This window comes from Gorilla gorilla, chromosome 12, assembly GCF_029281585.2.
Source record: "Gorilla gorilla gorilla isolate KB3781 chromosome 12, NHGRI_mGorGor1-v2.1_pri, whole genome shotgun sequence".
NCBI lineage: Eukaryota > Metazoa > Chordata > Mammalia > Primates > Hominidae > Gorilla > Gorilla gorilla.
This window is the reverse complement of record NC_073236.2, coordinates 110,984,698-111,000,090: the sequence shown is the minus strand read 5'-3', so window position 1 is coordinate 111,000,090 and position 15,393 is coordinate 110,984,698. Positions and strand designations below refer to the sequence as shown.

The following is a 15,393-nucleotide window of genomic DNA, read 5'->3' as shown; positions in this document are numbered from 1 at the left end:
GCTTGGGGAGGTCTAGCCAGTATGGAACTTTCCCGGACATTCGCAAAGTTCATCTCCTGGGTCACAGGATGTACAACTACCCATTTTACATTCTTATCACTCTCACTCACTCATTTTCTGATGCTTGTTGAGAATCTTTATCCCATGCCTGCCAAAGGGAGATTGTGCTGTGTTAAGGAACGCAATCAATGAAGCTTTTATCACAGTGGTATGTCCAGGGTTAGTTACCTGAGACAAGCTTTTAGGGAATGTAATTGTCACAGGACCTGAGGCGATATTTTTAATGATTGTTCAGTTTGTTTTTTTGTTATTTTCTGCTCTGAGTAAAGTTTTCTCTCATGTATTGAGATGCTTTTTTTTCTCTTCACAATATAGCAAATGGAAAGGTGACAATAGCAGTGTCAGTTCCCTGTGTATCAGCCCAGATGGAAAGATGTTGCTTTCAGCTGGTCGAACAATCAAACTATGGGTTTTGGAGACCAAAGAAATCTACAGGGTGAGCGAATCAAATTATTTGTAAGCATAAAAATTATAGAGTAAACACAGAGAAAGGCAGAAGTTTGAACCATAAGATATTATTTTAAGAATACAGATTCTTCATTGTCAGGTACATCAAATAGTTTAGTGAATAAAAGTTAGCCTCCTTATCTGATTTGTTGATGTTAAAGAGACTAGACATGTCTACTTCAAATGTATTGGAAAAATGAACAGAACCAATATTCAAGAAACAATATTTTTTTTTTTTTTTTGAGATGGAGTCTCACTCTGTCACCCAGGCTGGAGTGCAGTGGCGTGATCTCGGCTCACTGCAAGCTCCCCCTCCCAGGTTCACCGCCATTCTCCTGCCTCAGCCTCCCGAGTAGCTGGGACTACAGGCGCCCGCCACCACGCCTGGCTAATTTTTTTGTATTTTTTAGTAGAGACGGGGTTTCACCGTGTTAGCCATGATGGTCTCGATCTCCTGGCCTCGTGATCTGCCTGCCTCGGCCTCCCAAAGTGTTGGGATTACAGGCGTGAGCCACCGTGCCCAGCCGAAACGAGGGTTTTTTAAAATTTAAATTTTATTATATACACCAACTATGTATCCACAAAAAAGAAAGTTACCTTTTAAAAAACAAAACAGATTTTGAGACAGGGTCTCTCTCTGTCGCCCAGGCTGGACTGCAGTGACGCCATCATAGCTCACTGCAGCCTTGACCTCCCAGGCTCAAGCGATGTCTCACCTCAGCCTCCTGAGTAGCTGGGAGTATAGGCGCTTGCCACCAGGCCTAGCTCAAAAAAGATTTTCTTAATACAAAAGTTTTTACTATGTGATGATTATGGTAATTTTGATTTCTAGCCTACATGCAGCATTTAGTCCATTTACTGTATTTGACTGTGGAGATTTAGTATTATATTTTTGGAGGAGGAAAAAGCTTTCACTCAGGGCTTACGGAATATTTGGTGCTGTGATGATGCCTTAATATTGTGGTTTCGACTCACTGAGAGTAAAATGAGGACCTACAATTCCTTGGCTGTGTCTGAGCACCCAAAGTACGCCTTTTAAAATGGATAGAATTAAGTGAATCTTTAATTCAAGAATGTAAGAAATAAAGGTGCGGAGTGGTAGGGTCATGGGAGTTAGAAGGAATGTCTAAATTTTCAGTATTTTCAGATGGATTTTTTTAAAAAGTGGGAGAATTATAGCACAAATAACCTTATTTGCTTAGAATTGAATTGAACAGTTACTTCATCGTGGAGCTCTCCTTTCCGATATGTATCACATATGGCTTATTTTGATAATATATACTATTAATTTTTGTCCCTGCTTTGAATCTGCTCTCCTAACTGAGATTTAACTTTCTCTAGCATTTCACAGGACATGCAACGCCAGTTTCGTCACTGATGTTCACTACCATCAGACCTCCTAATGAGAGCCAGCCCTTTGATGGAATTACAGGCCTTTATTTCTTATCTGGAGCAGTACATGACCGGTTACTTAATGTCTGGTATGTAGTTCTTTTGGATTTGGGAGGTAGCATTGAAAGAATCTGTCAGAGCTTATGTAGTTAATGTAAATTATGAATATGGGACTTTATTTGTTGTATCTAATGTTGGATTTACATTGAGTCATAATAAAAAATTGAGCCTGCCTACAAAACAGATCTTTCTGAGAAAAAATTAAGTGCATTATGTAATAAAGCCTCCTGTGCTTGTTTAGTGATACAGTGGACTGAATATTTTTGTGGTTGGGCAATTTCGAATATCTTTTAAAAAATTTAGAACGACCTTTGATTGTGAAATATATGGCACCACTGGGTTAATGCAGTAGTGTCTGTTTATGGAGGGCATAAAATTGCTTGGCTGTCTCAGAATTTCCAGTAACTCCTTTTTGCAGTAGCTGCTATTAACTAGTTCCCTTTGAAACCTCTTTTAAAAGTAAAAATCAGGCCGGGCGCCATGGCTCACGCCTGTCATCCCAGCACTTTGGGAGGCCGAGGCGGGCGGATCACGAGGTGAAGAGATAGAGATCATCCTGGCCAACATGGTGAAACCCTGTCTCTACTAAAAATACAAAAATTAGCCGGGCATGGTGGCGCGTGCCTGTTGTAGTCCCAGCTACTCGGGAGGCTGAGGCAGGAGAATTGCTTGGACTCAGGAGGCGGAGGTTGCAGTGAGCCGAGATCGTGGCACTGCACTCTAGCCTGGCGACAGAGCGAAACTCCATCTCAAAAAAAAAAAATTTGGTGATACAAAGTCATCAAAAAGTTTTTAAAGAAATTTCCTGGATTTTATTGCAGCATCTGATGGTGAAGTTGGCTTGAAAAAAAAAACCACCCTGCTGTTTATGGACAATTCTCGTCTTAGTAATAATTAGTTGAGCATGCTCTTCACCATATAAAGTTACTATGAATTTATACAAGATAATACTCATTTAGAAGTGGGACTCATCCAATATGTATTCCTTAAAAAGGTAGTTGTGTGGGGGTCAGAAGTCAAAATGTGGACCTCTGTTTACCTTCAAAACCACCAGCAAAACCCTAATTCCTAATTATGTCTCTTGTAATTAAACGGATTTGGTTTTGTTTCGTGTTTGATTTTTGAGAAGAGCCAATGGAGATAAATTCTTTTAGTTTTAGAGGGTCTAACAATTACATAAGAAATTAGTAGTGCTAAAAAATTAAAATCTACTACCAGGGTCCCCTGGCATTACTGAGTTGCTTCAATCTCAAATGTTTTACTGCTTAGGCTTCCTCGTACCTAGGAGTCTCCAGCTACAAAATTTCATTAAATAAAATAAAAGTTGCTTTACGTTAATCTTAAGAACCTGAATAGTGTCTATTATATGTGGGGGCTTCCTGGAATAAAGGAAGTAAACTTAAAATTAACCACACACACAAAAGAAAAATGTTAAAACCCATAATGAAAAGCTGCCCAATGAGCTGTGTAAATTTGCATGGGGATAGGTAGAGCGGGCCTAAAGTTCCCTGATAATTTCCTTTGAAAGACACATTTCTGTGGATATAACATTCGAAGGCTTCTTGCTGAATGAAGATTAAAAGATAAATCAAACCCCAGTACTATCTTCTATTGATTGGTTAAGATACTGTGCATGGTGGTCTGATGGCAGAGATTTTGAGCATACATGAATGACTTCATGTTAGAATGAATCTTACTAAGAATTTTTGCGTGAAAACATTTAGAATTTATCAGATCAACTCTTTTCTTCTGAACTCCAAAGAAGCTGATTTGAATCATGTTTGTAAATCATGTTTGTTAAGTATTATTTTTTAAAATTTGTACCTAAATTTTAAAAACAGCTATATTGAAGTATAGTTGACATGTAATGAACTGCACATACCAGAGTGTACAAACTGATGAGTTGTAACATACATATACATTGTGAAACCCTCACCACAAATAAGGTAATGAATATGTTTCCTCATGTCTTCTTGTAATCTCTCAGAGACTTGTGGACAGGTTTTGGGCCATTACAAATACAATTGCTATGGACATTTTTTGTGTACAAGTCTTTATATGGACATGTGATTTCATTTCTTTTGGGTAAATACCTAGGAGTGTAATGGCTGGATCATATGATAGGTGTATGTTTAGCTTTTCAAGACATTGCCAGATTTTTTTTTCAAAATGGTTGTAGCATTTTGCATTTTTACCAGCAGTGTATAAAAATGAAAATTCCTTCACATCCTCATCAACACTTGGTATAGCATTTAATTTTAGCCATTCTAATAGGTGGGTAGTGGTATTTTGTGTTGTTAAATTGGCTTTCTCTAATGGCTGGGATGTTAAGATTCATGTTTTTGCATTATGGATATCCAGGGATCCCAGTATCATTTGTTGAAAAGATTATCTCTGCTAACTTGGTTTTGCATATACCCCTCCCCCTATAACCCCGAACACCTACACACACCCACACATCCCTGCACCCACACGCTTATCCCTATATCGGTTCTCGTTATTTATAATTGTTAAGTCCTATAAAGTCCCCATGAACACTGATTTAGTCAATAACATTATTCCTTGGGGAAATAGATTAGGTTTCCATGAGCCTCCAGTTGTAACATTTTTTTCATCTATTTATTTTTTTGTTTATATTATTTATATTGTAAAGGTAGCCAGCTTGTAACATTTTTGTCATTAATATATAAAACCTTGTTTTATGTTTGTTTCTATTTAAAGATATCTTATTTAATGCATATGTTTTTGATTGATTAACTTTGAATTCAGAGCACTACAACTCATGTCTGAGTGAAGCTTATTTAACACATATTTTCACTGTAAGGCACATCCCAGTCTTCTTGTGCTTAGGAACACCATAGAGCACTTCAGAATTATGCTTGGGGGCCGTTGTAATTAGTGAAATCTCCAAGAAAGCACAAAAATGCAAAAAACATGGTGCTAGGTGAACTACTTGTTGATAGTATGAGAACGGCAACGGGAAGGCAGAATGTAGCTACCTTAGCTGAAGACATTGAATGTGTTAGGCAACTCAGATTTTTCACTAGTCTACACCCCTGAAGGAGCATAAAATTGTTACAGTAATTTTGAGGTTACAAATAAAATTTTGCAAAAGATGACTTTGCAAATAAGGAATCCATGAATAATGACAATCAACTGCATATGTGTGTATATATAGGTCTGTTTCTGTGCTCTTTACTCAATACCGTTATAATGTTAATTCTCCCCAAATTGACCTACAGATTCAACGCAGACCCATTCAAAATCTTAGCAGGCTTTTTTTGAGAAATTGACAAACTGATTCTAAAATTCAAATGGAAATACAAATGACAATAGGCAAAATCATTTTGAAAAAGAAGAAAATCATTGGAAGACTAAGATTGATTTCAAGACCTATTATCTAGCGGCACTAATCATGACAGTGTGGTATTAGTGTCAGGATAGACAGACAGATCAATAGAAAAAAACAGAGAATGTTACTCATTGTTTAAATCTGCCACAAATGCATTATTGCTTTCTCTTTTCTCAAGCAACCATGTTATATGGTAGTGACATGGATGCTTCCGTTGTTTTGATCTTTAGTCACTTTACTAGTTTTCAAAAGACGACAAAGCTATTGGGAATCTCATGTGCTGATCTCCATGCCTCCTTAGGTGTTTGCCTTTTTAGGAAAAAAATTAAATCTGTCTTGCTATCTAACTTGCTGGTTTTGTTATCTAGGCAGGTCCGATCAGAAAACAAAGAAAAGAGTGCAGTGATGTCATTTACAGTTACCGATGAACCTGTCTATATTGACTTAACTTTGTCAGAAAACAAAGAAGAGGTAAATGGCTCGATTTTTGAGAATTTGTTTTTGGGTTTCACAGATGTTATTTTTACAGTCAAGGTTTTGATGATTTAATGACTTGAGAAATAGAGAGGACCTGAGGGAGTAACAACAAACTGTAACAAATTTTAGACTGTTCAAAGGAACTTAAATCACTGTAATAATCTCTTATGGGGGAAGGGAAAAGTTTGTACAGGACGGTAGTAAATTCAGGAATTCATTATGTGAATTAAGAAAAGTTGTTCAGGTGGATTTTGTTACTAGGAGTATGTATATATGATTCTTTAATCAGATGAAATTGTTGGTGATAGCTCCTAACTAAGGGGTGTGTGTGTGTGTGTGTGTGTGTGTGTGTGTGTGTATTTCTTTTTTTATCTCTTTTTTTTTTTTTTAATTTTTTTGAGACGGAGTTTCGCTCTTGTTGCCCAGGCTGGAGTGCAATGGCACGGTTGCGGCTAACCACGACCTCTGCCTCCCGGGTTCAAGCAACTCTCCTGCCTCAGCCTCCCGAGTAGCTGGGATTACAGGCATGTGCCACCATGCCCGGCTAATTTTGTATTTTTTAGTAGAGATGGGGTTTCTCCATTTTGGTCAGGCTGGTCTCGAACTCCCCACCTCAGGTGATCCGCCCACCTCAGCCTCCCAAAGTGCTGGGATTACAGGTGTGAGCCACCATGCCCAGCCTATGTATGTATATATTTTATAAGAGTGACGTCCTCTTGTTTGCTGCCTATAAAAAAAGAATTTTTCATGTAAAAATTAGGGATTTGATGATTAAAGGATTAAACCTGTTGTCATTGAAGTGCTTGCTGTTTCTGTTTGACTGAAGCTTTGCAGGATTTTGATTTGCACAGAATCCCACGTTTCTAATGCAAGTTAAGGATATTTCACTTTTAACTCAATTTAGTTTTGAAATGCATATTTTGCATTAACCTCTAGGATTTAGAGATGATCATCATGTTTTAATACTTTAAAAAAGTGTTTCAGGGGAAAAAGCATTGGTTTAAAACAAAAAAAATTTTGGTTTAATGTTTCTGGCTGGGTGTGGTGGATAACTTGAGCCCAGGAGTTGAGGACCAGCCTGGGCAACATAGCGACACCCTGTCTCTACAAAAAATAAAAAAGTTAGCTGTGCATGGTGGCATGCACTGGTGGTCTCACATACTTGGGAGGCTGTGGTGGGAAGATTGCCTGAGCCTGGGAGGTTGAAGCTATAGTGAGCTATGATCCTGCCACTGCATTCCAGCCTGGGTGACAGTGAGACCCCGTCTCAGTAAATAAGTAAATAAATACATATAGCTTCTGTTGCTAATAAACTTGGCTTTCTAATATGAGATGGGGGCCATTGATGATCAGATCAGTGATTCCCTATAAAGATTTTTGTCTTTAAGAAAAGTAGTAGGGGCTGGGCGCTGTGGCTCACACCTGTAATCCCAGCACTTTGGGAGGCTGAGGTGGGTGGATCACGAGGTCAGGAGATCGAGACCACGGTGAAACCCTGTCTCTACTAAACATACAAAAAATTAGGCGGGGCTGGTGGCGGGTGCCTGTAGTCCCAGCTACTCAGGAGGCTGAGGCAGGAGAATGCCGTGAACCTGGGAGGCAGAGCTTGCAGTGAGCCGAGATAGCGCCACTGCACTCCAGCCTGGGTGACAGAGCGAGACTCCGTCTCAAAAAAAAAAACAAACTAGTGGGAATCCTACACTTAATTACAATAATGATTTAATGTTATTATAAAGTTGGACATGCTTGTGTACATTCAGTGTGATCAGTGCCCTCACTATTCTGATGATTGGATGTTCTGATCGTAGGGAACTGATGAGAAACATTTTGGTATTTTCCCCTATAACTTTATTTTTATTTTTATTTTTATTTTGGAGACAGAGTCTCTGTCGCCCAGGCTGGAGTGCAGTGGTGCAGTCTTGGCTCACTGCAACTTCCGCCCCCTGGGTTCAAGCAGTTCTCTTGCCTCAGCCTTCCTGGTAGCTGGAATTATAGACTGCACTACCACGCCTGGCGAATTTTTGTACTTTAGTAGAGACAGGGTTTTGCCATGTTGGCCAGCCTGGTTTCGAACTCCTGGCCTTGAGTCTTGAGTGATCTGCCTGTCTCGGCCTCCCAAAGTGCTGTAATTACAGGTGTGAGCCACCGTGCCTGGCCCCCTGTGACTGTAAAATAAAGAGATTGATTTAACTTGAAGTGACTTTCTAAAAAAATAAAAATAAAAATAAAAATAAATTTTTCTTTCTTTCTTTTTTTTTTTTTTTTTTTTTGGAGACAGAGTCTTGCTCTGTCACCCAGGCTGGAGTGTAGTGGTGCGATCTCGGCTCACTGCAATCTCTGCTTCCCAGGTTCAAATGATCCTTCTGCCTCAATATCCCAAGTAGCTGGGACTACAGGTGCATATCACCATGCCTGGCTAATTTTTGTGTTTTTCTAGTAGAGATGGGGTTTTGCCATGTTGGGAAGGCTGGTCTTGAACTCCTGACCTCAAATGATCTGCCCACCTTGGCCTCCCAAAGTGCTAGGATTACAGGCATAAGCCACCCCACTGAACCAAAAGTTTTAAACCTTTATTTGTGTGTGTGCGATTTTTAGAGGTAGGTTCTTTAAATACAAGTAATTTATGGAAGAAAAATCACTTTCCTTGGAGTAGCAAAACTTGCCACTAGTCTATGTAGAGAATAGACTGAGGGATTTTGTTTGTTTGTTTGTTTTTATTTTTGAGACAGAGTCTCCCTCTGTCAGCCAGGCTGGAGTGCAGTGGTGTGATCTCAGCTCACTGCAACCTCTGCCTCCCAGGTTCGAGCATTTCTTCTGCCTCAGCCTCCTGGGTAGCTGGTACTACAGGCATGCACCATCACACCCGGCTAATTTTTGTATTTTTAGCAGAGATGGGGTTTCACCATGTTGGCCAGGCTGGTCTTGAACTCCTGACCTCAGGTGTTCTGCCCGCCTTGGCCTCACAAAGTGCTGGGATTACAGGTGTGAGCCATTGCGCCTGGGCAAGACTGAATTTTTACTTTCTCTTTTTCTGACTGAATTCTGTTGCTACTTTTAGATTTAACTTTAGGTTTGATTCAGAGTTTATCTTGGAATACTATTGGCGTTATATTTAAAATTGTTGATAATAAAGAAGGGAGCAGAACTTTTTAAAAAAAAATTTTTTTTTTTTTCTTTTTTTTGAGACGGAGTCTTGCTTTGTCGCCAGGCTGGAGTGCAGTGGCACAATCTCAGCTCACTGCAACCTCTGCCTCCCGGGTTCAAGCGATTCTCCTGCCTCAGCCTCCTGAGTAGCTGTGACTACAGGTGCATGCCACCATGCCCAGCTAATTTTTGTATTTTTAGTAGAGACAGGGTTTCACCATGTTGGCCAGGATGGTCTTGATCTCTTGACCTTGTGATCGGCCTGCCTCGGCCTCCCAAAGTGCTGGGTTTACAGGCGTGAGCCACTGTGCCCAGCCTTTTAAATGATTTTTTAAGATACTAAACTAGGAATGATGGATCAGGGAGCCAAGTTCTAATTCTGGCACTTCATGTAAGATTGTAGTTAACAGCAGTAAGTTAGAATTAAAATTCCAAAACAAAACTTTGATTATGATATTGCAGAATAATCTGCTTATTTTATCCTCAAAAGTTACCAACCTTTCTATAGACAGTTAGAGGTTAGATTTGGATGCCTGTCAGTTGGAGTTGCAGAACAGGGAACTAGAAAATTTGATGGCGGGGAAATGATCTCTTCCCCTAAACTTTTTCTTTTTCTTTTTTGAGATGGGGTTTCACCCTGTTGTCCAGGCTGGAGTGCAGTGGTGCCATCAAGGCTCACTGTTGCCTTGACCTCCCTGGGCTCAAGTGATCCCACCCCAGCCTTGTGAGTAGCTGGGACTACAGGCATGTGCCCACCATACTCTGCTAATTTTTATTGTATTTTTTGTGCAAATGAAGTTTCACTATATTTCCTAGTCTGGTCTCGAACTTCCAGGCTCTAGCTATCTTCCCGCCTTGGCCAAAGTGCTGGGATTACAGGCCTGAGCCACTGTGTCTGGCCCTCCCCTGACAACTGTCATGTAGCACTAAACCTCAGAAAGAATGAAATTTTCTTTAATAAAATCTCTCCTTTCTGAGATTTCTTATTTTTAAATACACCAGTAAAGAATTTTAAACATTTTCAAAGTTGTTTTTCACAATGAAAGTTAGTCTCTTTTTTCTAGTTTTTAATTGATATATTATAGTTGTGCAAAGTTAGTCTTAAAACACTTTATATATTTCATTTTCTCTCAATGTATTGGCTCCTCCCTGAATTCTCTCGTTACCTTTATAATTAGAGTAGGAATAGCAGTGTTTTGGAAGTGCTTTCATTTAAGCTTTCCTTAAGAAAGTTCCAGAACTTTAAAAAATGAGCTTTAGAGAGGCTGACAGCAAGAGTCTGGTAGGTAGGAGCATGCAGAGAGCCTAGGCCACTCACATTGATAGTGAATGGAGGGAGAGAGTCAGTGAGGGCTTACAACATCCCTTTCTAGGTGGTAGGGGCAACTCCAGACAGCTTAGGCCACTTACATTGACCGGGGATGGAGGAAGAGAGGCGATGAGGTCTTAAAACACCCCTTCCTAGCCATACAGGCAGAATGGCTTTTTCTGTATTCCCGGCAAGAGGGGCATGTCAGCTCCATGTTGCCAGTCTTTGCACTTGGTAGTAACTTTGTTCATCTAACTTGGAGGGCTCATTCTCCTTGACTGTTCTCTTCTTGGCTTAAACATTTATCTAGAATCTTGACACCTCCACCACTAATGGTTATTTTGACAGAGGTAATTATTTTTAAATGGATTCTTGCTGTGTTTTTTTTTTTTTTTTTTTTTTTCTGGTTGTGTAATGGGGTGGGAAGGAGAGCTGAGTTTTCATAAGTTAGATTGGGGACTGGAGTATGTTATCCATTATAATATGTTGGTTACATTTTTCTTTTAGCCTGTCAAGTTGGCTGTTGTTTGCAGAGATGGTCAAGTCCATCTTTTTGAACACATATTAAATGGGTAAGTAAGAAATTTTCCAAGTAAGAAATTTGTTTCTTTCCCTGACTTGTTACTTGGTCATACTCCCACCTGGTTATTCTTTGCATCATATTACTATTCAGCTAGATTATTTTGAAAGCATTTTTCTTTATCCACATGACTATATACATTGCCAGTTAAAACTGGGTGTCAAATTTATATATTTGTGATTAGGAGAGTGGCTTTTTATGATGTATCCTTAGTACATGTTGGATAATTCTAATGATACATTTCAGAAGAAAGTGGCTAAGCTGGAGAGATTCACTTGTGAACCTTGATGATGTTTTATTTATCTTTGAGCGTGCTTTACTTCCCCTTGCCAGTGCTGTTGTTTTGATAGACGGGGGAGTATTGTTGTCAGGTTGTGTAGCAGTTGTAGACCAGGAGTCAGCAAACTGGCTTGCAGGCCACATTCAGTGGAGACCATTTGTGGTCTGGAGAACCTGAAATTTTTATTATTTTGCCCTTTTCAGAAAACTTGCCAAACCTTGTCATTATACTGTAAACATGGTCTGAGACTCAGTTTTGCACACAAATTTTGTTAAGCTTTAAAATGGTTTTAACCTCTTGTTGTCAGTTGGCACCCTTCTTTTAAAATACCAGTATAGGAATTTATTTAAATATAAACAGATTATGAAAAAAGTGTATACTCATTTCAAAACACCCAGGATGCCCAAACACTTGATTTTAAAACCCGAGTCTCCCTCCATTGAGTTCTGCTCCTATAGGTAACTGTTAACATTTTAGTGTGTAACTCTTGAAGCTTTTATTTATAGAAGGATGTGTGTACCTGGAATGTATAATTGAGACTCAGGAGAAGTGGGACCCAAAGGTAGCTGGCCACAGTGAGGACTCCCTGGGCAGTGACAAACCATTGAAGGATTTCAAGCAGAGGATTAGATGAGCTTTGGCCTGAGTTTTAAGACCGTCGTTCATTGAGAATAGACTATAGAGGGTGAAAGGCTAAAGTAGAGACCCCAAATCCTGGGTTTAGAGATAGTTGTGGAGTCAGGATGATAGGAGGAGTAAGTTGGAAAGATAGGGATCATGAGATGCTTACACCTGGGATATTATGCAGGATGTACACTTGTGGAGAATAAGTGGTAATAAGATGCGTAGGGTGTGAGGAGTTTGTGGCTGAAATACAGTGAGGGGCATGTTCATTTGAGAAAGGAGTTGACAGGTCAGAGTGTCAGAAGTGTCCATCAACCTGGACACTGGGTGTGGAAACCACTAAGAAAGGAATTCATTTAGAGTAATGTTAGAAGTAATGACCTCAAGCCACTGAAATCTTTAAGAAATGTGGATGGTGGCAGAGATCATTGGATGACGGCAGGAGGGAGCGGTAGCTGGTATCTGGTGACAACAATTGAAAAGATTTTAGGGACGAAAAAGGGATAGACTATTGTCTTGAAGTGTCAGTGAAGAGCAGGGAACTCATTTATATCATGTCCAAGGCCCCTGACACAAATGGTATGGGAGAGAAAACAGGTACAAGTTGGGAGTGCTGCAGGGACAAGCCAGGGTAGAGGAAGAATGTGAAGAGAGCCCCTAGAGAAGCTGTTGAGGACACAATTTTGCTGCTGGAACTACACTCCAGAGGCTTGCTGAGGCTTTTGGGGGTTGGGAGAAACTGGAGACGGGACTGACTGGAACAGGGCTTGGACAGCACCATACAGGACCTGAAGTACAGGGTGGCAAGAGAACGTTTGGCAGCTTGGGGCTTCTTGGCGGGGCCTGAAAAAATGGGACAGAGGGGGAAGTAGGTCTCCAGTCTGATTTTGGTGGTGAGGTTTTGAGCATAGGTAGAGGTAGGTGAGGTCTTGAAAGGAGTACTCATGCTCTGGAGACCCAGGTGACTCCTGATGGCAGTATAGAGGCTAGAGGAGGGTCACATTTCGTGACTTGATGTCAGTTCCAGAGAGTTAGTATGAGACGTTTTTTCAAATTCTTTAATCTCATTTCCCCCTCCATTTCCAGGTACTGCAAAAAGCCTTTGACTTCAAACTGCACAATTCAGATAGCAACACCTGGGAAAGGCAAGAAGTCAACACCAAAACCCATCCCTATTCTAGCTGCTGGTTTTTGCTCAGACAAAATGTCATTGTTGCTTGTATATGGCAGTTGGTTTCAGCCTACTATTGAGCGAGTGGTACGTAGCTGCTACTCTGGAGTAAAGCAATATAGCATCCCTATGTCCATGGAAGAGAGTGATTTTAAAAATAACAACATTGGTCTTTAAGATAAATAATATATTCTTTTTTAATTAAAGGATTTCTTCATGGAGTGGTTTAATTTAATTTTGAGAGCTCTATATCCAACATAATTTAACACCTGGTCAGTTTGAAGCATTGTTTGAGTTATTTATATCAGCCCTCTCCCTTAGTACTATGTTTTAAAAATCTGGTGTGTATTTTGCACTTCTAGCACATCTCAGTTTGGACTAGCCACATTTCAAGTGCTCAGTGCCACATGTTCCTAGTGTCTTACTAGTTGGTCAGTACAGGTATGACTTACGTTGAATTTTGCCTAGTTACGAAGATATGAACTTAATAATAGGATCTCTTAGTATTAGCACTCATTGGATTTTCTAAGTGGAAATGTAATGGACAGTGCAATGATTTAACATTGTTTACTACAGACGTTTCTTGAAGACTTGTGAGTTATCGTAAGCATGTACAATAGGTTATTTCTTAAGCTTGCATTTAAAATGCGTTTACTTAGTATGATCCTCAGCAAGACTATGAATGGAATATTACATACTCACACAAGCATACATGCATATGGTTTAATTAAAAAAATTAAAAAAGGAGAAAAGGTGTTAAGCTGTAAACATGGCTCCTTGCCATATGTGAATTCCATGCCTCTGTTTGCAGCCATTGTTGACTATTTTTTTGCGTCTTTCCCGATATTGATTAATTACATGGGCATATAGAATTATGTATCACTTTAAATCTTTTATTGGTTTGCTGCGTCTGACTCCCCCGATCCTATTTAATATCGTGTCAGGACATACAGATGCATTTTGTTAATCAACAGTGCTACCTTTGACTTGCTTATGGAAAGGACAATAGGAGAGTTAAGAGTAGAACCATTTACTGTTTTGAGCACAGACTGTTTCTTAAAAGGATGATGAACTGATACGTTTTCTTTAAAACCTGTTACGTTTAAACATTCTGTTGACCTTTAAAAAATAAATGTGAAAAATTCAAGCAGTTCATAGCTGAGGAAAGTAAACCTTGGTACCCAGTGTCTTCAGAATTACCGTTTTTCTTAACTGCCGTCAGTCTGAGTGGTGATCGTGGTTAACAATTGAGTGTGGAAGTCTTCCATACTTTTTAATATTTTATAAAAATGCACAAGTAGTCATTTATTTTTCATTTTGTTCTCATTCCCAGTTGCTTTGTTTGACACTCTTTTTTTTTCTTTCCTCTCATCTTCCCCTTTAAAAAAAATATATTTTCAGGCTTTAAACTCCAGAGAACCTCATATGTGTTTAGTAAGAGATATTTCAAACTGCTGGGCCCCCAAAGTAGAAACAGCTATAACAAAGGTGAGCACATTACAAATTTGAAGTTTTAAGAAAAAGGATATTTCTTTGGGTGAATTTGGGTGAATGGAACTGTTACTTAGTATTATGATTAAACTGAGTTTTTTATTCTTTAATATCTTTATTCTCTTATAAATTTTATGGGATTATGGTTTTAGATGTCAAGATTGTACTCCTGATTTGTTGAGTGAATGAATGAATAGAAGACTAGCAGTTGAAGACCTTGGATGTGGTTCTTCCCTGCCCACCATGCATGATCATCTGGGCCAGGAAGAATGTAGGGATAAATATCAATATCAGATTTATCAGTAGATAGTTTTTATCAATCTCAGTACTTAAAAGAGCATTACTTTGCTGAGAGGAATGCTGTATTTCAGGGTGTAATAAAACTGTCATGGGGCTAGAATATAATACCACAAAAGCATAGGAGCATCATCATGGTGCTCCATTTTGCATATAACTTGGTGTCTACATGTAGGGGACGTGTTTCGTGGTTTAGTGAGAAAGGGAAAGCCAAGACATGCTATGATGACATCCATATGGTTTCGCTGCTGGCTGAGTTTCAGAGATGACACCTTTCTCTTGGCTGTCTGAGCATTTCTGGCAGAGATTGAATTCTGGAGGTAGTTGTAAAATGTGTAACTTCACTTTTTAAATTTTTAAAAATCATTGTGTCTTTATGTAATCTGTAGTTTTTTAAAGCCAGTTGAATTTAATAGTGGGGGCTTGTATACCAATGTTAGTGACACTAAATATTTAATAAGTTCTGATAACCAACTACTGTCAGGCCAGTCGGATTTTACTCTTATGTGGTATTTGTTAAGCTTTAAATTCACAGTCTTTCAGATTGTCACTTAAAAAGTTTGTCAACATTCAATTTAAAATATATCTTAAATTGATATCATATTAAATTAATTATATTGCATTTTTCTAATAGAGGAGCCCTTTAAAAGCTGTTTTCTCATTGAGGATACTTAAGGACTAAGGTATGATTTCCTTTTTCACACTTTGG

At 39.2% G+C, this 15,393-nt stretch overlaps 1 protein-coding gene and 2 non-coding genes across 3 annotated transcripts in view; all 3 read left to right on the top strand.

Annotated features, from left to right (window-relative positions):
- WDR43 (WD repeat domain 43) overlaps positions 1-15,393 on the top strand; it is a 54,735-nt gene that overhangs the window by 17,602 nt on the left and 21,740 nt on the right. The window contains exons 4-9 of the mRNA XM_004029044.5: positions 376-496; positions 1,849-1,988; positions 5,680-5,782; positions 10,749-10,813; positions 12,812-12,983; positions 14,298-14,384. Coding sequence (XP_004029093.1) covers positions 376-496; positions 1,849-1,988; positions 5,680-5,782; positions 10,749-10,813; positions 12,812-12,983; positions 14,298-14,384 — 688 coding nt within the window. The remainder of the gene's footprint in view (positions 1-375; positions 497-1,848; positions 1,989-5,679; positions 5,783-10,748; positions 10,814-12,811; positions 12,984-14,297; positions 14,385-15,393) is intronic.
- On the top strand, positions 1,444-1,528 carry LOC115933632 (small nucleolar RNA SNORD53/SNORD92). The gene has a single exon (XR_004069498.1). It is a non-coding gene; the product is annotated as a small nucleolar RNA SNORD53/SNORD92 (small nucleolar RNA).
- On the top strand, positions 14,902-14,979 carry LOC115933630 (small nucleolar RNA SNORD53/SNORD92). Its single transcript, XR_004069496.1, has one exon. It is a non-coding gene; the product is annotated as a small nucleolar RNA SNORD53/SNORD92 (small nucleolar RNA).